Below are 20,910 nucleotides of genomic sequence, written 5' to 3' on the forward strand. Positions count from 1 at the left end.
AGCCCAGAGGAGCAGGAGAAGACATTTTCCCCCAAGTTAACCTCCCCTGCTGCTTTGAGCACTGGCCTGGGGGACACTTTCCAGGCATGGGCTGTACCAGTACCATGAGCAATGCAAAGGGCAGGACTGGGAGTTTGCCCCTCTGTATGGGCTCCCACAGATTCTGAGCAGGAGGAGGAAAGGAAAAAACCCCACTGAGATCTTTTCTGGGAGTGGGCACCCAGTGCTGGCCACCCTCCTGCCAAGCAGTGCCAAGGCTGGGGGGCAAAGAAGCCCCTTGGCATGGAAGCAAAACACCAGGAACAGGAAAATGCCCTGTTCCCTGGGATGATTAAAAGCACAGATGAATTGGATGGAGGTGAGCAAGGCAAGAGCTTCTGGCTGGCTGCTCCAGAGGAGGGAGGTCAGCCCCAGGGAGAGTTGCTGCTGTCTCCTTCAATGGTGTCCCCATGGCAGGGTGAGGGATGGCCCCAAGGTGGCTGTGGGGACCCCAGCCCAGGGCCATGGGCTCACTGCCTGTCAAGCCAACATCCAGGAGAGGAACTGGGATCCCTAGGGAAGCTGCTGGCTCTGCAGGGCAGTGGAGTGAGGCCAGAGGGAATCTCAGAAGGGAACCCTCTCCCACTTCAATAGGTAACACTGCCTTTAAGGCTGGAGCTCTAGAAATAACAGACATTTGGAGAAATACTGGGTGACAAGGGTGCCAAAGCTTCCCTGCACATCTGATGCTTCATCCCCAGTCCTCTGGGACTCAGTCCCCAGAGCATCATCATCTAAATCCAGGCTTAGGTGTGCAGGAGGCCATGGGGCTGCTCCTCCTCCCATTTGGAACTGAAGGGGAAACTGAAGCAGGAACCAAACAGACTCACCCACAGCTTCAGGAGGAGTTGGAGGCAGGATGAGTGCTGTGAACCATACAGCCACATCTCGTTCTGGGGGGGAGATCCCTTGGCCAGGCACGGGTGGGAGCTCTGCCAGTCCCAAGGAGGAACCTAGCTCCTGCATGGGCTGATTCCTACCAGGCACTTTGTTTGAAGAATCTCAGTTTCACCAACAGGGAGGAAGATGCTCTGTCTAAGGAGTTACTCACTCATTTTAACAGAGCAGGGACCTTCCTTCACACCCAGGCATCCCTACTGCTATGTCCACTTCATCTTGCCCCTACTGATCACAGCCTGAAACTTCCTTCTCACCGACCAGGGCAGAGCCACCCCAGCCCTACACTGCCCTGGCTGCTGGCCAGACAGACCCATGCCAGCTCTCAGGGCAATGGCACAGCGTGTGCCACCTGAGCCCATCCTCATGCACACCCCTCCTGCCCACGGAGCTGAAGGGAAGCGAATGGGCTCACAGCATCCTGCCTCTGGCACAGGGATCCCACCCACACACCATGCTCTGAGCCATGAGGGAAGGCAGCCCAAAGCTCCCCCCTCACACTCCTTCCCCACTCTCTCACACTGCAGGGGAACAGCTCTCCCACCCCCTCACTCCCTCCAGCCCCAGGAGGGTTTGCAGCAGCCAAGCCAAGGGGAGGGACTGACAGGAGAGGTGAGGGCTGCTGCCAGCCCGCGGTGCAGGCTGGTGGACAACTGGACAGCCAAGGGTGGCTCTGGTGGCAGCCACCAGCCCTACCACCCTGCCGGGGGAGTAGAGAAAGTGCAAAGCAAAGTGCAAAGCAAAGTGCCAGCCCGGCAGCTGGCGGTGCCCATGAGAATGGCGTCCCCAAAAGCAAGTTGCTGAGGTGCCCCAGGGGTTTAGCATGGAACAGAAGGGTCGTGTGGTTTGACAGCGAGCAGGGCTGCACGGCACTGCTGCCAGCAGAGCTTCTGCGAGGGACTTGGAGATGGTGCGAGCAAGCTGCGGGATTCGGGGAGGTGGTGATGGAAGGGCCGGGACAGTAAGATGGAGCCAACAACCAACGCTCTCCCCTGACGCTCTGCATCCCCTTCCAGCGTCCCCCGCGAGTGCTTCACCCCCTCCCACCCACACCCTTCGCGGTCCTACTGGTTTGGCTTTTTTGAGTTTGTTTGGAAACCCCGTGGAGATCAAATTGTGACTTGGCAGCTAACAGAGCTGGCCCTGCCGGGCTCCCCAGACTGAGCGAAGATCTTGAGAAGAGACCAGAGTGAAGTCCTGGGGGTGAGCAAAGCCCTCCCTGCCCCTCGCCTGGCCCCGCTGGGCGCTCACAGGGTGGCAGAGGGGTACTGCGCCCAGCCCACCTCCTTGTACGCCGCCGTCACATGGGTGTAGATGAGGGTCCTCATCTTGGTCCAGGCTCCGTGAGCCTCCGGGGTGAAGTCGTTGGCATATTCTTCAGCAATCACCTCCAGCATGACACCGGTGAGTTTCTGGAGGGAGCAAAAGGGTTAACGACTCCCCAGGGAGCGGCTGGCGGCGAGCGCGGCGGTTTGCTACCCTAACCCTTTAATCCCGGTGCTGAGTTTGGGAGCGACAATGCCCTGCGGGACAAACAGACGTGCAGGAGATCTGTTGACACCCCGAGGGACAGGCAGGGCAGGTAATCAGCCCGCCTGGGCACTGGGGAGGCTGAGCCCTGACTGTGATGGGGTGCTGCTTGAAGGTCCAAGCACCTCCCTAGGTGGGCAGCTCAGACCATTCAGACTCTTCTGTCACGCTGGAGCTCTACAAGAAGGGACACAAGAAGCCACAGCCATACTGGGGAGGCTGCAGGCAGGTGGGGTGCCCGGAGCAGGGGGAGGTACTTGGTGCTCCAGCCTGGGCTGCAGTTGGGAATGGTGATCCATGTGGGACAACAGCACAATAGGACACTGCAGCCACATAGGGAACAACCCCCAGGACCAGCCAACACAGAACCACACAGAATCAACTTGTGGAAAAGACCTACAAGATGATCAAGTCCAACCAATCACCCACCCCCATCTAATCAACTGCAAGAGAGGACAGGCAGCTCCAGCTCACCGCAGCTCCCTCTCCCTAACTTCTAAAGCATCACAGAAGATAATTTTTGGTTGTTTTTTTTTTTTTTCCTCCTATACTTTACCTTGAAGTAGATGGGCTCCACTTTGTGCTTGAGGGCATGGGCCTTGCCCACCAAGGCCAGCACAGAGGAGACCTTTTCAGAGTCGTTGATGTTCTCCACCACAGTGTTAATGGCACCCATGACCCGCCGGGCGTGCTTACGCAGCTGCAAGCTCCTCTCCATCTCCAAGGGGTCCTCCATGTGCTTGAACTGGCTGAAGTACTGCTTGGCCGAGGGGAAGTTGACAAAAAACCTGCAGGAAACATGAAAATACCATCAGGAGGGTGAGGGCAGGCTGAGAGGTTAAAGCAAAGCATGGAGTGGTGGAGATGCTGGAAGCCACCTTCTGGGGTGGCAGTTTTCGGCTGTGCCTGGAAAAACTTCCCACAGAGCTTGAGCAAAAGTGGTAGAGTGCAAATAAATTTCTGTTGGGTGTGAAAAGGAAAATAATGATAAGGTCTAAATAATCCAATTGAATAGATAGGTAACATAAAACTTAGTTTTGTCCTCTAAATCTCTCTCTTTTTGGCTTCTTCACTCTAGCAGATACCAGCTCTGGCTTCTGCTGGCTTTGCTGACCTTGGCTGCATTGCTTTGTTGTGGCCAAGTACTAACAAACAGCTCTCTGCTCTCCTCTTCTCTCTCCTTTACCATGTACAGAGGGAGAGAAGGGAGCAGGGAGAGAAGCTATGAGTAGCTCCCTGGTTTTGTCCAGGGGGGTTCTGGTGCTCTTGATAAATGGTGAAGGTATTTAAATCTTGTATATTATTTTGTACATACTCATTGCATTCCATCTTTTAGATTGTAGTTTTGCTTGTGAATGCAGCTTCATTTGATTTCCAACTGAGCTGCTCTGGCAGTTTTATGTTGGGGGCTAATTTCAACCTCTCCCCCAGCTGATTTTCTCCTGGAGTTCTCCAGGAGCTGTGGCATTCAGCTGCCTAAAAACCAGCAGCTTCCTGCCTTTCTCCTCGACCTTCCCTATCTGCTACAAGGGCATCACAGCTGGATACTCACCTACAAAAACAGTGGCAAGGCTGAGATCTCCACACCCAGAGACTGCACCCAGGTGTGCCAGATGTTGTGGATGTGCCCACATACACCAAAACACCTGCCCCACAGAGCTGGGGATGAGCACGAACACTTCTCTTTTTTCCCAGCCAGCCTCTCCCTGGCCCTCTTCCCCAGGCACACAGCAGCTTCCCAGCCCCATGGGCTTTACTCCTTCATTGCCACCCAAAATACCTTCTTCCTGTCCAGAGTGTCCCCACCTTTCACAGATCATCCCCATCAGAGTCTCCAGCAAGATTTCAACCCTGAGCTTGAGCCACTGCACATCTATACCAGGAGCTGCTTGCCCCCACACCTGGATGCCCCAGACACCCCTCTCTGAGGGGCTGGGGAGCCTCCTTTCTACAAGATTAGACCCCGATGAAATGCAGCTGAAGCAAATTAAACTGGGCTGCCACTGATGCCCTGAGTTCCCCAGAAGGCTGTGGGGCTGGCAGGGGTTTGAAGAGCACCAGGCAGCAGGGTTTAGGGCTGGGGTCTGTGAATGCCAGCACCACAGGTGGTTGCTCTCAGCAGCCAGGGTTGACACTGGAGTCACATTAACCACCCCCTGCCACCTGATTTACACAGCAGAGAACCACAGCAGCCTTTGCTCTCCACTTTCACTCATTTCTCTCCCTCCTCCTGGGCTCCCATCTGTACCTGGTCCAGTGAAGGATGCTCAGGCAGCCCCCAGGTCTGTCCCACATCAGCCGCAGCTTCACAAAGACAACCTCCTCCCCAAGCACATCCCAACCCATGTGAACCCATCCCAACCCATCATCTAACCATCACCACCTTCCTCCAGGACCAGGTATGATCCTCCTCTTCACTCACCACTCCACAAATGATGGCAGTACTGAGGACCAGGCTCATTTAGCACTCAGTTATCCTCCTTTTCCCTGCTCCCCTCCTTCCCCCTCTCCCTTGGCTTGCAGAAGCTTGTGGGCATTGCCAAGGAAGCGGTGTGAAGCAGCTCCTGGAGTGCACCACCACTTCTGTTGCTTCCCTGAGGCATCTGGGATTCATCAGATGGCCCAAAATAGGTTTTGGAGGTGTGAAGAGTGTGCAGTGGAAAGGGTGGGGGAGGAAGGAAGGTGGAATGGGGAGACAAAGTGTTGCTTTTACAGCCTGGAGAGGACCCATGACAAAACTCCTCTCCTTACTGTGCAGCCTTCCCCCAGCAAAGCTCCTCCCCACACATCTGGTCTCTGTCAGGAGACCTCATTCCCAGTCCTGGCTGTCCCCAGCTCCTGTCACCACAGAGGTTCTCAGTCCCTACCCTTCACTTCAGAGGTGGTCAGGAATGGACCAGGACCACCCAAAGCCAGCCAGGACCATGCAGATGGAACCAGATTCAAGACTTCTGCCCCAAGCAGTTCCCAGCAGAAGGACAACTGTTTCTCTCTGGTTTAATGGGACCATTTTTTGCCATCCAGCCCCAACATCCTTCTCATCCCTTCCACCCTCCAGCTCTGCACAACCTGCTGCAACCCCAAGCCTGCAGCTCCAGCCAGCCCTGGAGGTCAATGCTGTCCAGCTATCAACACCTTGTTGAGGTCAGAGCTAAGGGGTTTGCCATCCCTGCTAGTGGATCCTTCTCCCCTCACCCTCCAGCTCCAGCAGGAACCCCCCAGGCACTGGGAGCAGGGGATGCTGCTGGAAGGGGGACCTGCTGCCCACACACTATCCCAACACAGGTGATGGAGGCTGCCAGCTGTCAACACCTGCCTAAGCCTCTGAATCCCAAACCATCAGAAGTTCTCTGAAAAGCCCTTCAGCTTAAGGGCTTGATGTTGTGAAGGGCCAGGCAATGAGGTGAGAAAAAGACTCCTGATCTGAGCCAGGCTCTTTCAGCAGAAGGGAAGAGCTAGGGAGGACTGAGCTCTGCACTACCAGGAATTACAGCACCTGTCTGCCAAGAGAAGGGCCAAAAGGAGCTTGTGCTCTTCAGGAGCAGAAGAAGAGTCTCTATGTCTCTCCCACACCATCATCTCCACCTCTCTGCTGCATTTGGCTGTCTACTCCAGGGGCAAAAACTGATTAAACCCCCTGAAGTCCCCATGCAGGGTGAGACCAGGCCAGTGAAGGATCCAAATATTTCATTTCCAACTTTTCCTCACTCTACAGACCCTCTGGGGGGTGTCCTCATGGGAAATGAGCTCAGGAGCTTCCCTAAGGGACCTGCAAGAAGGACATCACTAGTGCTGGAGTGATATAAACCCAGCAAACCCCTCATGAGCTCCACCCCTGCTTGCTTTCATCAAAGGAGAGCTGAAACAGGGGAGCCCAAACCATCTTTGCTTCAAGCTGAAAAACAAATCCATATCTGGCCAGAGACCTGCAGCCACTCTCTCTGCAGGGCTGGAGGAAGGCAAGTGCCTGCAGCAAGGTCTTCTGGCCTGGAGCAAACATTTGAGCTGTGGAACCAAAGGGGAAAAGAAAAAAAAAAGGGGGGGAGGAGGGTGGTTGTTAATAAACAGAGAAGATTAATTTAACACAAAGGTTAAATATAGCCAGAGGAAAGGAGAGATAGAGGGGGTAGAGGAAAAAAAAAGGAAGAAATAAAAGAAGTCAAACAATAAAGAACTGGAAGAGGTGTCACTTGGGTTTTTTTTCCATCTACAGAACATCTTTCAAGAGTTCAAACATCTCAGGCTCTGGAATTTTGTTGGCTCATTTGTGTCTGTGTGTGTGCTTGGAGCTCTTTTTTTCTTCCCCAGAGTCATTAAAGGCTGATATTTACCATTGCATAGCACACAAAATGATGATTGATAGAAACCAGCTGCCTGCATACCCATCTCATTAAATTTCTTTTTAAGTGGTTCCATTCTGCAGCTGCTAATCTGTACCCTGCAAGCTGCATCTGGACCCAATGGACAGGATGTCAGCTTTGCTTTTCCTCTCCCTTCTGCCCTTTTAACAACTTTAAGGACACAACCATCCCCAGCAGCAGAGCAAAAGGAAATAATTAAGGTGCCAAGCCCCTGCAGTCCCTGGGAACCTGTTCTCTGTTCAAGAGGAGTTGCCACTTCTCCTCCTATCCACCCCCATAGGTGGGAAAGACCTTTAAGATCCCCAAGTCCAACCACTAAGCCATGTCCCTCAGCACCACATCTACAGAGCTTTGAACCCCCTCAGGGATGGGGACTCCACCACTGCCCTGTTCCAGGGCTTGACAACCTTTTTGTGGAAGTAACTGCTCCTCATGTCCAACCTAAACCTGCCCTAGGACAACTTCAGGCCATTGTCCTGTCCCTTGTCACTCCCACAGTAACATCTGATGGGAACATCTTCCCTTTCCCCAGACCTTGCAGAGCAAACCCCACGTGGGAATCTTCAAGCCCAGCCATCTCCTTCCTTCCCCAGAAGGAAAGAGGGCAGCTGGGTGCTGCTTGCTTGAGCACCTAAGCCCTTGAAGCTTTACTCACCATTTGCAAACTGTGGGGGGAAAAAAATGGAAGCAAGCCCTTGGAAGCTGCTGGGAGGCTCCAGCTGAGCCTCCAGCCAGCACTTAGAGACTTTTTTTTTTTTTTGTTGTTGGCAAGATTTTCCTACCAATGCCTTCATGTTTTCTCTTGCCTCATCCCTCTATGTGGGAAGAAACTCTCTCTAATGTGGGAATCTCTCCACATCCTTTCTCCAGCCTCTCCTTCCAGCTCTTTCCTGCTGGGGTGACTACAAAGCAGCTGATAATGGGTAGGCAGGGGGTGTGTGGTGCTGCTATTTATTATGGAGAGGGCTGGCTCACTGCTTCTCCCCTGCTCCTCACAGACACCTGTAGTCCATCATCTTGTTCCCAGGCTGAGGCCAAGCCCTCAGTCCACACACTGATGCTGAATTTCTTCTACAGCTGAGGGAGAAGAGGTGTAGCTGACCCCCCTCCAGCTGAAGCTGTAATACCCTGGGCATCACAGAGCCCCAGGGCAGAGGGACCAGGACACAGTGGTGAGGCTGGGAGAGCACCCAGCAGCAAAGATACAGCCAAATACATTTGGCCATAAGCAAACCACCTCCAAGGGCATGTCCTGCTCACTCTTGTCTGCTCAGTCCCACCTCCAGGTCCTCAGTCCTGTTACCTTCCCCCCACCATGCATGTGGGTTCAGCCCAAAGCCTCTTGGCTGCAGAGATGGACCTGAGGTAAATGAGTTAGCAGTGTCAAAGTGGCTTTTCTATGGCTCTTGCAATCCCTTTTGCTCAGTGCCTTCATCCACAGCATCATCCTCATCATTCACGTGGTTGTTCCTGCTCCTCTCCACTGTCCCTGCCCATTGGGTGCAGGCAGCTCGCAGGGATGGCCACATCTGCCCCTTCACCCCAGCACTAGCATCTTCCCCTGCACCAGACACCCTTCCTGCAGCCCTGCCAAGCAAGGGCAGCACAGCCCAGCAGTATCCAGCAGCAGGACCTGGTGCTAAAGTGTGATTCTTGCCTCTGAAGCAGATGCAGGGTGAGGATGGAGCTTGCTGGAGCCTGGCTGTGTGTCCACAACACCCAAGGACAGTGGAAGAGGTTGAAAGTGGGAGGCAGAGCAGAGAAGGAGTAACCCAGGTTCACAAGGAGGAAGTCCCTCTGCCAGGACCTGCCACCCATACAGCAAAATGAGGAACCTGGTTTTTGATGTCTACCTTCTCATCCCCTCTCCAATGCTCCCTCGCTGGTTTCCAGCAGCCCCAGCTCGGTGTTGTGAGCACCTCCAACAATGCTGTGCTCCAGGTAGATGGCCAGCCACCCCCCTGGCCAGCCACCCCATTGCCCAGCCACCCCACTGCCCAGGCACCCCATTGCCCAGCCACCCCACTGCCCAGGCACCCCACTGCCCAGCCACCCCCCTGCCCGGCCACCCCATTGCCCAGCCACCCCCCTGCCTGGCCACCCCATTGCCCAGTCACCCCATTGCCCAGCCACCCCACTGCCCAGTCACCCCACTGCCCAGTCACCCCACTGCCCAGTCACCCCACTGCCCAGTCAGCCCATTGCCCAGTCACCCCACTGCCCAGTCACCCCACTGCCCAGCCACCCCACTGCCCAGTCACCCCACTGCCCAGTCACCCCACTGCTCAGTCACCCCACTGCCCAGCCACCCCATTGCCCAGTCACCCCATTGCCCAGTCACCCCACTGCCCAGCCACCCCCCTGCCCAGCTACTCCATGCCCAGCTACCCCCTGCCCAGCCAGGCTCAGCACCTGGCAGCCCCGAGGGCTCTCCTGACATCCCATTGCCTTTATTGGGCTGGGAGCACACAGAGAGAGCCCTGCCCAGAGGTGCAGCCCTGCTGTGCTGCAGCAGCCTCATCAGGGGAGCCTGTCAGCAGAGCAGAGGCTTGGCCCTCCTGGGGAGGCATTTCTGGGGCTGGTACCAACACACCCAGCATGTCCTCAGCCATAGCCAGGGAAACCATCCAGGGACAGTTTGACCTCCTGTGCCTTTGCTTCCCTTGGCCAGGCACGTCCTTGAAGCTCTTGGGGTGTCCTGTGGGATCTCTCCAGCCCTGCCTGTCTTGCAAGGGATGCAAGGGCAGTGCTGGGAGAAGGGATGTGGGAAAAGCTCTTCTGGGGTCACCCTGAGAGATGCTGGCAGCCCCGAGGCTGTGCCTGGTGTGGGATATGCCACAGGGATCCCTGAGCAGCCACCTCAGCCATGGAGCAGCTGAAAGGTTCCAGGTGCTCCAGTCAGGGGGAAAACGCAGCTGTACAAGAAGAGCTTATTGAACCCACACTCATCCTCTTCCCTGTTTGTGGAGGTGGCTGCTGTCTGCTTGGGAAGTGTCCCCTGTGTGCTTCCTTGTCAGCAGAGCAGAGTCCTGCTGCTCTCAGGCTCTGTCTGTCTCCAGAAAAAACATCTCTCCAGCTTGACCACAGTGATTGGCAGGCGTGTGAGAAGCTGTGGGACAGGGACACTCTGAGGAGTTGGACTTTTTAGAGGAGCTCTTTTCAAAGTGAGATATTGTGGCAGGGGGTTCCTGTGAGCTGCTTTGCTCTGAAATTTGCCTCTCAGCAACCAGGATCTGAAACCTTCCCTATAGATACCCCCATACAGACCCCTCCCTTATGGACACATCCATATGGACCCCTTCCTTATAGGCACCCCCATACAGACCCCTCCCTTATGGATATCTCCATACAGACCCCTTCCTTATAGACACCCCCATACAGACCCCTTCCTTATAGACTCCTCCATACAGACCCCTCCCTTATAGACACCCCCATACAGACCCCTCCCTTATAGACACCCCCATACAGACCCCTCCCTTATGGATATCTCCATACAGACCCCTTCCTTATAGACACCCCCATACAGACCCCTCCCTTATGGATATCTCCATACAGACCCCTTCCTTATAGACTCCTCCATACAGACCCCTCCCTTATAGACACCCCCATACAGACCCCTCCCTTATAGGCACCCCCATACAGACCCCTTCCTTATAGACACCCCCATACAGACCCCTTCCTTACACACACCTCCATACAGACCCCTCCCTTATGGATATCTCCATACAGACCCCTCCCTTATAGACACCTCCGTACAGACCCCTTCCTTATAGGCACCCCCATACAGACCCCTCCCTTATGGATATCTCCATACAGACCCCTTCCTTATGGACACTTCCATACAGACCCCTCCCTTATAGACAACTCCATATAAACCCCTCCTTTACAGACTCTTCCATACAGACCCCTCTCTTACAGACACCTCCATACAGACCCCTTCCTTACAGACTCTTCTATACAGACCCCTTCTTTACAGACACCCCCATACAGACCCCTTCCTTATGGACACCTCCATACAGACCCCTTCCTTATAGACACCCCCATACAGACCCCTTCCTTATGGACACCTCCATACAGACCCCTTCCTTATAGACACCCCCATACAGACCCCTTCCTTATGGACACCTCCATACAGACCCCTTCCTTATAGACACCCCCATACAGACCCCTTCCTTATGGACACCTCCATACAGACCCCTTCCTTATAGGCACCCCCATACAGACCCCTTCCTTATGGACACCTCCATACAGACCCCTTCCTTATAGACACCCCCATACAGACCCCTTCCTTATGGACACCTCCATACAGACCCCTTCCTTATAGACACCCCCATACAGACCCGTTCCTTATGGACACCTCCTACAGACCCCTTCCTTATAGCCACCCCCATACAGACCCCTTCCTTATAGACACCTCCATACAGACCCCTTCCTTATAGACACCCCCATACAGACCCCTCCCTTATAGACATCTCCATACAGACCCCTCCCTTATAGACACCTCCATACAGACCCCTCCCTTATAGACATCTCCATACAGACCCCTTCCTTATAGACTCCTCCATACAGACCCCTCCCTTATAGACTCCTCCATACAGACCCCTCCCTTATGGATATCTCCATACAGACCCCTTCCTTATGGACACTTCCATACAGACCCCTCCCTTATAGACAACTCCATATAAACCCCTCCTTTACAGACTCTTCCATACAGACCCCTCTCTTACAGACACCTCCATATGGACCCCTTCCTTACAGACTCTTCTATACAGACCCCCTCTTTACAGACACCCCCATACAGACCCCTTCCTTATGGACACCTCCATACAGACCCCTTCCTTATAGCCACCCCCATACAGACCCCTCCCTTATGGACACCTCCATACAGACCCCTTCCTTATGGACACCTCCATACAGACCCCTCCCTTATGGACACCTCCATACAGACCCCTTCCTTATAGCCACCCCCATACAGACCCCTTCCTTATAGCCACCCCCATACAGACCCCTTCCTTATGGACACCTCCATACAGACCCCTTCCTTATGGACACCCCCATACAGACCCCTCCCTTATGGACATCTCCATACAGACCCCTCCCTTATAGACATCCCCATACAGACCCCTTCCCTACAGACACTTCCATACGGACCCCTTCCCTATGGGCACCTCCACAAAACACATGTTGGCTTTGGGGGTATCTGCAAAATCCTTGCTTTAAATGCCAATTTTGGGTGGATTCAACTCATTTTTTTAAAGATTCAGCTGAAAATAAAAAGGGTTTTCTGCACTGCCAGACTCATTACTCAGGCTCTTTGCTATTTTAACCTACAACTTGCAGTAATGTCTGGCATCCAGGGAGTGCTTTGCTATTTCAAAGCTCTCTGCAAACTGCCTGAACCCAGGTGTGTTAGCTCAGAGGAAGGAGCTGTCAAAATCTAGGGGTCTGATTCTGCATTGGCAATCCTTTAACTTCCTCTCCTACACCTCCTGGGAGGAAAAGGACACATTGGGAGCGATGGAGAAGGTCACAAGTGTGAAAATTTGGAAAGCTGATGGGTTTGGAGCAGAGCTGGAGGGAACAATGATGGAGAAACCCCCATGGAGATGGCACAGCATGTGGTGGCTGTGGCAGGTTGCACTGACTGTGCTTGGCATGGCAAGAACATTTGGTGTGGATTTGGGATCTGGGAGCTAACAGAAACTATCCCTGGGTTTCATCCCTGAGGGGATCTGTAGTTCTGTGGTCCCACATCTGTGGCCCTGGTGCGTGTGTGTGGGTGTGGGAACAAATGTCCCTGGTGGTCAGTACAGGCTGTGGGTTTAGCTCTGGTGTCCCAGGCTTAGTTGGGGTCTGCAAAGGAGCGAGAGTGCTGAGCCCCTGCTGCCTCTCACCCCTTACTGCCCCCAGCCCCAGTGTGCTGTGGGGAGTGGGCTGAGCCCCCTGGATGCTCTCATCCCTCAGTGCACCCTCGGAGTGTGGGGTATTGGCAATGAGCCATCGGGAAGGTGGAGGAGAAAGGGGGATGCTGGGGGAGCACTGCTTGTGTGCTTGAAGGGTTCCTGCACCACACAGGGAGGGCTGATGGAGATGCCAAAGCTGCTGCGTGCTGCCCAGATCTCCCCACATGCCTGGGCTCCCCTGCTCTGAGCTCTCTAGTGAGGGAGCTCACTAATTCCTAAATTACAGATGGGTAAACTGAGGCACAGCAACAAGCCCAAGGGCATGGGGAGCCTATGGGTGAGCTGCAGCCCAGGGGCTCCCAGCTCTGCTGGCCAGTGTGCCCACTTGGGAGTGGCCCAGCTGATATACACAGCTGCAAACATGCAGCTCCAGCTCCATTTCCAGCTCCAGCTTCAGTTCCAGCTCCAGCAAGGGTTAAGGCAGTGGCTGTGAGCTGGGGCCTGCAGAGGCCCCTGAGCTCCCAAGGAGGAGGAAGATGAGCAGATGAGCATGGTGAGGAAGCTCCACGCCTCCAGCTCGAGGCTCCCCCACTGAGGAAACTGTCAATTAGTGACATAGTTTTAACCACACAGCTCAGATTCCCATGATCCAGTGGCTGCTCAGCCAGAGGTCCCCATTATTCGTGTTCATGTCCCCTGAGAGCCCAGAGGCCCTGCAGGGCCAGGACCCCACTGTGCTGCTGGCAGGACCATGGGGGTTTGCCATGGTTTAATGCACCAGCAGCAACTGTGAGGGCTGGGAACATAGTGCCCAGCTCTGTGCCTCAGTTTCTCTATCTGCAGAGCACGGAAAGGCTGAGGGTGGAGGAGGAGGTTGGGTAGAGGCTGAAGGAGAGCAAAGGGAGCTGGAGTGGGTTCCTACAGGACACTGACACTGCAGCTCTCCCCACTGCTGCCTTTTGGCTGGGCATTTCTGCCTTCTGGGTAGACATTGTTGTCTCCCACTTTTGGGGCACAGGATCAGGCCCCAGATTCATTGCAATCTTTTATCTCCAGGGGTGCTGCAAACCATCAGTTGGGAAAAGTCGTTCCCTGCCTTTAACATCTCTGAAGGCATAGAGAAGGGATGGGGCAGGAGAGCATGGAGAGAGAGCATGGAGAGACCTCTGCTACCAGACACAGGCAACTCCCCAGTCCCAACCCTGACAAGAGAAATGTGGCTGCTGATGGATGTACCTGCTGTTACCACTCTGCACAGCAGGGCTGCACCAGAGGGGGGTCCACAGCTGTGCATCCCCCTTCCCTCTCCCTGTCCACCCTTATGCACATCGCATTCTGCCTCAGTTTCCCCAGCAGGACGATGAGCAACACCGGTGCAGTACTGGTGAAGCTCAGAGGCTGGCTGGGGCAGCTCTCAGCCCCCAGCACACTGGAGGTGTGCACCCAGAAGCAGGCTGGGCAAGTCAGCTCACACCACACCAGAACCCACTCACCACCCCCTCCCCAGCCCTGACCTCTGGAGCTGCTGAATCACGTCTGGGGCTGCAGCTGCCTGCGCCGGCCCGGCTGCAGGTGGCCTCCAGGCAGTGACCCACTTCTGCCAGTGGCTGATGCCAGCTGGGAACTGCAGCTGGGAAAGCAGCAGCCAGCAGTGCTCCCAACCCAGGCCAGGGCTGCCCTGCTTTCACCAGACACCAGCAGCCCCAGGGAGCTCAGGCTGAGCGAGCTCGTTGAGGGGCTCAGCTCTTTGGGGATGGAGGTTTGCTGCTGGGGAGGGCATCTCAGGCATTGGAGCCATGGCACCTGGCTCTGACAGCAGCACTGCTCCAGTTGGGATGGTGGCTCTGCCAAATGATACCACTGACCCTGGGGACATGCACTGAAAGGCCAGACCTCACCTGAAGCACCCCAGAGAAGCTCTGGCTGAGGGAGTGGGTCCTGGATTTAGCTGGGATGTGCCAGGGCATGTGCCAAGGTCAAGTGTAGCCAGGGTACCAATGAGCTGTGGCTCACTCTAGAAGCCAGCTCAGTCCTGCACTGTTGGCACAGTGAGGGTCAACCCCTCAGCATGGTGCCACAACTGTCCCTGGAAAAAACAAAACTGGACCAGAAACTTCATCTGAGAAAGTCTGAGCTGGGACTAGAGCTCAGCCATATGGTCCCTGCCAGGCTGTCCCCAGCTCTGGTCCGAGCCACATCATTGCACACAGGGACACCAAAGGCAATGAGCTGCCCTGGGCGTTGCCATGAGTCCCTTGGTACCAGCTATGGGCACCCAGACACCCTTCTTGTGCTCATGGGCCCCCCTGCACCTGGCTGCAACGCAGATGGGGTCCTGGCACGACCTGGGTGCCAGGCAAGGAGCTGGCCAAGCCCTGTGCTCAAGCTTGTGGGGTGGGAATTTTGCATCCCTCAGACCTCTGCCATGTGTAGACTTCAAACTCAGCCCAGATGGGTTCAGTGTCCCAGCAGCGAGGCTGTCACACCTCCAGCTCACCCTGGCTGGTACATGGACCAGAGCCATGAGGGAGTGAGTGAGCTCAGCCATCAGCTGGCTCTGAGAGGAGGAAATGTTTGAGAAGGAGGAGGTGAGGTGACTCAAATGTCATTTTGGATTCTCTGCCTAGGGGTCTTGCTAGGAAAATCCCATTGCAGTGCTGGCTGTGAGCCTGGAGGGGAGTGGAGCTGCTCACCAGCATGGCTGGGGAGCCTCTGCTCTCTGCAGATCCCGTGGGCTCAAGGCATCAGCTCTCAGCCTCTTGGAAAACTTTTGGATGATTATTAATAAACAGCACATCCATCCAAGGGGTTCTCTGAGCACTCCCTGTCTCCTGCTGCAGGAGCAAACTGGGAAGGACACAACCCAGTCTCCTGTCTCCGGTCTGGGCTGGATCCAGGCAGGAGCGTGACCAGGGATATCCCTGCGGTGCTGCTCCCTGGGATGGGTGCTGGGAGCTCTGGCTCTCCAGAGAGCATCCTTGCCGTTTGCCAACAGGTCAGAGCAGGCATCTCACCTGCCCCTCTCCTCCTCTCCCCTCTTCAACAAGGGCAAGGGACTGCTGGTGCTGCACCCCACGGAGCCGCTAGACCCCCAGAAACCACAGAGCTCCTGTGGGATTCCTGCCTGGTCCTTTCCCGGGGTACCCAGACAAGGGTCACAGCCCCGGACAACGCAACAAACCGCACCTGCCTCCCACCTCCAGAACATCTCCCCTGGGTCTGTGAGCTGCCCCTTGTCCCTGCCACACAGCCCCACACCGTCAGGCGATGCTCCACACCCCGCTCCCAGGGCACCTGGGCACCTGCCCTCCCTACATATTGCCCTCACCTCCTGTCTGTAAACCCACACCCCCCCCCCCACCCCTCTTCCCTCACCAACTTCAGCGCTCTCCTTCCCGCCGACGCCGATGCCGGAGGGACAGATGGTGCCCTCCGAGACACACCTGCTTGGGTTTTATCTTGGCTCCCAACTTGCATTATTTCACCCTCCAGCCTGCCACGCACCGATGCCACCCTCTAACTGAGCTGGGGGGGGGTGTGTGTAAAATAACATCCCCCCCCCAACCCACCCAAGCCCAGCGCCGCACTCCTCCTCACCTCTGCCACCGCCCCCCGCCCCAACCCCTCCACCTCCGCCCCCAGCTCCATCCCTGGGCTAAGGTGACCTTTGCAAGCCAAGCAGCTTCCCCCAAAGTCCCCAGCAAGGCTCCCCGCACCCTCCCCCCCCTTGCCGCTGCCACCCAGCCCCAAGGTGTGGAAATCAGAGGAGTGCTGTGAAACCCTCCCTGCTCCCAGCCAGCGAATACACCCCAGCCAGCTCCCCACTCGCTGTCATTCATCTCACTTGGGTTATATATATTGTTCTGCCTCTTTCTCAGCTATAAAGAGATTTAGGTGGATTTGCTGGCTCCCTTTTTTTTTTGTTTTGTTTTGATTTTTTTTGTTGTTTTGTTGTTTTGTTTGTTTGTTTTTTAAATACCTGATGAGTATGGAGACCCCAACGTCCTCGCAGTTTGCATATACTCTGCTCCACGTCTCTTGAATCACCTTTTTTTCTGCGTCTGAAATCTCTTCACTTCTTTCCCATCTCTCAATCTCCATTTCTCCCTGGACTTTCTCCATGAAAAACAGCCGGCACGCTCCTGCGGGGAGCCAGGAGGAGATAAAAGAGAGAGATGTGTGGGGAGGGAGGGGGAATAATATATCCTGGGAGGAGAGACAAGGTGTTTGGCGTGCGGGTGCTGGCGGCTCTGCCGACGTGTGGATGTCTGTGTGTGTGTGTGAGTGAGAGAGAGAGAGAGAGAGAGAAACAGAGAGAGAGAGCTGCTGCTGCCGGCCCCTTCCTTCGATAGGGAATTTAAAAAAATATCCCGCAGGAATGCTGCATGCGATTAGATTTCAGAGCTCCCAGGGCTGCCCATGGCTGGAGTTAGCTTCAGCTCGGCTCGGCTGCGTGTGGCTGACTGATGGGGAACTGCCTAAAAGTGAAATATTCCAAGGCATTGCAAGACCAGCCTCTTTACCAATGTGTGAACGTGAGCTCACTTTCTCCCTCTCTCCTCCTCTCTCCCACTCCTCCCTCCTGCCTTTTTTTTTTTTTTTTTCCCTGAAAGGGAGGGGTGAAGGAGATGATCTGAGCAACATCAGGACGGTGCTGGGTAGGGAGGGGGGGAAGGTAGGGCTGGAAGTTTGTTTTGTTTTTGGTTTTGTTTTTGTTTTCAGCCCTTGTAAACAGTTCAGAGGAAATTCAGGATCCAAGCGCTGAGTTAAAGTTATCACAACCGCTGGCTGCGCTGGGCTCTGCCTCCACTCTCCTTGCTTTTCCTTATTTTTCCAGGCACTTGGGCTTTGAAGGACAGACCCTTGCTCACCTCTGATTCCTGGGCTGCATGGAGAGTCGGGGAGCACGAGGAACCCCCACTCGGTGCACCTCTCTGCCACCCAAGAGAGATCGTGGTCTGTCCCACAGGGACTTTTTAAGGATGAGTATTTGCTCTCCCTTCTCACAGCAAGACCCAATAGCAGAGGGCTGGTGGATTGTAGAGGGACCCAGAGTTAAGGCACTGAAATGAACACATTATTGTTGTTCTGTGATTGCCTCGCTCCTGGCAGCATCTTGGCAGGGACAAGGACCACGGGAACACCTCCACGCCAGGCTTCCCACTGCCTTCGTGCGTGTGCTTTTGGGTTGGTTTCTACCCAAATGCCATTTCCAGCTCCCTGACGATCCGGCATGTTGAACCCGCAAGCACAGCCCCTCTGCACAGAGAGCAGAGAAATGCTGCCGAGCCCTGTAATAACCGAGAATCCCCCAGAGGGGGATCGGAGACAAGAGAACAGCCTGGTGTGCACAGCCGCCTCCCGCACCCGCTGCGCACCCTCGCCGGGCAGGCAGACACACAAACGGACAGACAGGCTGAAGGTGCAGCTCGGACACCCGGGCAGGAGTGTGGGGGTTGGAGCTTTGTCTTTGCAGATCTGTGGAGGGTTTTTGCTGGGTTTATCCTGCGAACCAGCCTCGGTCACCTCCCCGTTAACAGCAGCCAGAGCGGCGGTGTCAGCGAATCTGCTCTTGCAGGTCTAACCAGAGCTGCTGGAGAAGATGCTGCCCACAGGTGCCCCAGTGTAGGTCCCCCACCAGAAGCCACACCGGGAGCCCTATGCATTCGGGAATCCCTCTGCTCAGGGACACACAGCTTGGCTCACCTGGGAGCTGCCAAACCCAGCATGGTGGCCAACCCCCCCCTCAGGTTCCCAGTGACACCTCCACTGGCTTCCAAATCACATTTTCACCAGAGAGCTTAAAGTTTGTCTTTGCCTCCTGTCCATTAACCACTGGGATTAGCATCCATCATCCCAAGATCATATATTAAATACAATGTCCCAAGGTGGCCACCACCCAGCAGAGAAACCCTCTGGTCCCTGGATGGCATGGTTGAGCTTATCAGCCTCCTTTAAAAATGCAGGGGAAGAGATTCTGAGCTTAAACCCAGCTTAAAACCTGAGCAAAACTGCAGTGCAGTGCTAGAGCTTTCAAAAAGGGGTACCTCCCCCTCCCCCCAATTCTGACAAATATGAAGGCTGGGGAGATAATCCAGCTGGAGCATTGGTTAAGTTATTACTTGCTTTAAAGGAAAGGATTCTTCAAAGCTTTCCCACCTTGGGTCTTAATACTGGGCTCACAGCCTGGTACCTGGTTTCATGGTGAGCTTGGCTGCAATGAGTCAACACCAGGAGTCAAAGGGTCTTAACTCAAGAGCCTCCATTTAGAAACATTAGGAAAGTATTTGACAACCCCCCAGCCTTTTCCAGGTTTCTGACCCTCTTTTTTTTTTTTTTGGGAGGGGACACACACACACATCACATCTGGTGCTGGCAGGAGCCCAGCCCTGCTCCCATGTGCCATCCTGCTCCAGGATGCACAACCAGGAGGAGGTGAGGAAAGCGGCCTCGAAATGCCAAACCAATCCACACAGCCCTGAACTTCTGCATCTCCTCCCAGATGAGGGCACAACCCAGGGGGAGGAGCACAGGCACAGGCTGGCACATGCCAGCCACCCATTTCCATGGTTTCCTGTCACAGTTGCTCTCGAGGGCTCAGGGTTAGGATGCAACTTCTTCCAGAAGGAAAAGATGCTGCCTGGACACCATTGCTGCAGAACCCTGCTGGGGATTGCCTCTGTGGCCCCACAGTGATGTGGTGCAAGGTGCACTGTGGAGGGCTGGGTAGGGATTTGCTTGCCCTGCCTGTGCTTGCTGCCAGTTGTCCCAGAGAGGAGCTCAGCATGGTGCCTGCTGCTGTGGCAGGGTGGCTCAGGGACATGGAGCTTGGGACAGATGACTTGGTCCTCACAGGCAGCAGACAGACTGAGATGGGATCAGCCTGGGTGATCCCAATAGGAGGAATACCTCCACCTCCCTCAGCTCCCAGCTCATTTCAACACCCTGATCCCTTTCCCATCTCATCAGGCATCACAGCCCTCCTGCTTTCCACCTCCTTCCCATGGGCCTGTCCCCACGGTGCCAGCCCTGCTGAGCCCCAGCCCTGCTGAGTCCCAGCCCTGCTGAGCCCCAGCCTGCTCCTCCTGCAGCTTCTGCACTGCAGGGAGCTCCTGTTCAAGCTGTCCTCCGTTTGCAGGGCTGCAGAGGGTGAGGATGGGTTTCCAGGCCCTCCCAGCCTCTGCTCACAGCAAGCCATGTTCCTGTGGGGTCCACACCCCCTGCCCACAGCTTCTCCCACTCTCCCCATGCCCTCCCACACTGTCCCTCCTCCTCCCAGTGCGCTGGGTGCAATGAGAAATGTACTTGGCTCCCGATCCTTGAGTGGGAGGCAAAGGCAAAAAAACCTGAGACTTCAGCTCCACAGTGTGTGGGATGCAGATGATGGCAGATCCCCACCCTTGACTCCTCCATTGTCACTGGGGTGAAGGCAGAACCCCCAGCTGCAGACCCTCAGGGCTGAGCTCACCATCCCATGTGTGTGGGGACAACCTTGTTCTTCAGCTCCTGGAGAAAAGCTGCTGACTTCTTGTGTCCCCTGCAAAGTCAGATCCTGGGACCTTCTGACAAACACAAACAGTTGGGTTGGTCCTGAGAAGAGACCCTCATGATCTCCCTTGGGAAGTACTTTGGGAAGGAGCTGCAGGAACTGCTCCAAGCCCTTGGTGCTGGTGTGATGTCAGGACTCCAGTGAAGATTCCTCCACACCCTTGAGACACCAGCCTGGCCAGAACAGGAGCAGGTCTGGAATTTTAAGTGAAATAAGGTTGAAGGCATCAGTGTGGTAAAGCCCAAGAAGAGCAGCCCTGCCTTTGCTCCTTTTCCCCCTGAGCTGGACAAGGTGAGGGTGGAAGATGCTGACAGGGCTTGTTCTCATTTTTGCTCCCAGCAACATGGCTGAGGGCTATTGCAGGACCTGTGTGCCAAGTTGGGTGTTCCTCCTTTTCCTCCTCCTGGACCCACTCAGGCTGCTCTCTATCTCACCCAGAGATGTTGGACTTCTCACCCTGGACACTGCTGAAGTGAAGCCCTTGGTTTCCAGCCCAGCTCACCCAGTGTTGCCCCCAGTACACAAACCCTCTCTCTCCTCTCTCCCCTTTCCTAATACAGCCCTGCTGCCAACTGCAAAGTCCTGGCCTGAAAAAAGACTAACAAGACTTTAGGAAACAGCTTTGTAGTGG

At 55.1% G+C, this 20,910-nt stretch overlaps 1 protein-coding gene across 1 annotated transcript; it reads right to left on the reverse strand.

Moving 5' to 3' along the window:
- Positions 1 to 2,183: 2,183 nt before the first annotated feature.
- On the reverse strand, positions 2,184 to 16,852 carry CYGB (cytoglobin). Its single transcript, XM_054393984.1, has 3 exons — positions 16,710 to 16,852; positions 3,023 to 3,254; positions 2,184 to 2,348 (listed from the first exon to the last, which is right to left on the reverse strand). The coding sequence occupies exons 1-3, from the start codon at positions 16,850 to 16,852 to the stop codon at positions 2,184 to 2,186; spliced, it is 540 nt and encodes a 179-aa protein (XP_054249959.1).
- Positions 16,853 to 20,910: the final 4,058 nt, after the last annotated feature.

The sequence above is a fragment of the Indicator indicator genome, chromosome 29 (assembly GCF_027791375.1).
Source record: "Indicator indicator isolate 239-I01 chromosome 29, UM_Iind_1.1, whole genome shotgun sequence".
Taxonomy (NCBI): Eukaryota; Metazoa; Chordata; class Aves; order Piciformes; family Indicatoridae; genus Indicator; species Indicator indicator.

What these genes read in the sequence shown, in the direction of transcription:
- CYGB (XM_054393984.1), bottom strand. Translation starts at nt 16,852, where the DNA reads ATGGAGAAAGTCCAGGGAGAAATGGAGATTGAGAGATGGGAAAGAAGT. An exon ending in GGGGTCTCCATACTCATCAG is followed by an intron (nt 3,255 to 16,709) that starts GTATTTAAAAAA and finishes TGTTTCCTGCAG; the next exon opens with GTTTTTTGTCAACTTCCCCT. An exon ending in TGGAGCCCATCTACTTCAAG is followed by an intron (nt 2,349 to 3,022) that starts GTAAAGTATAGG and finishes TGCTCCCTCCAG; the next exon opens with AAACTCACCGGTGTCATGCT.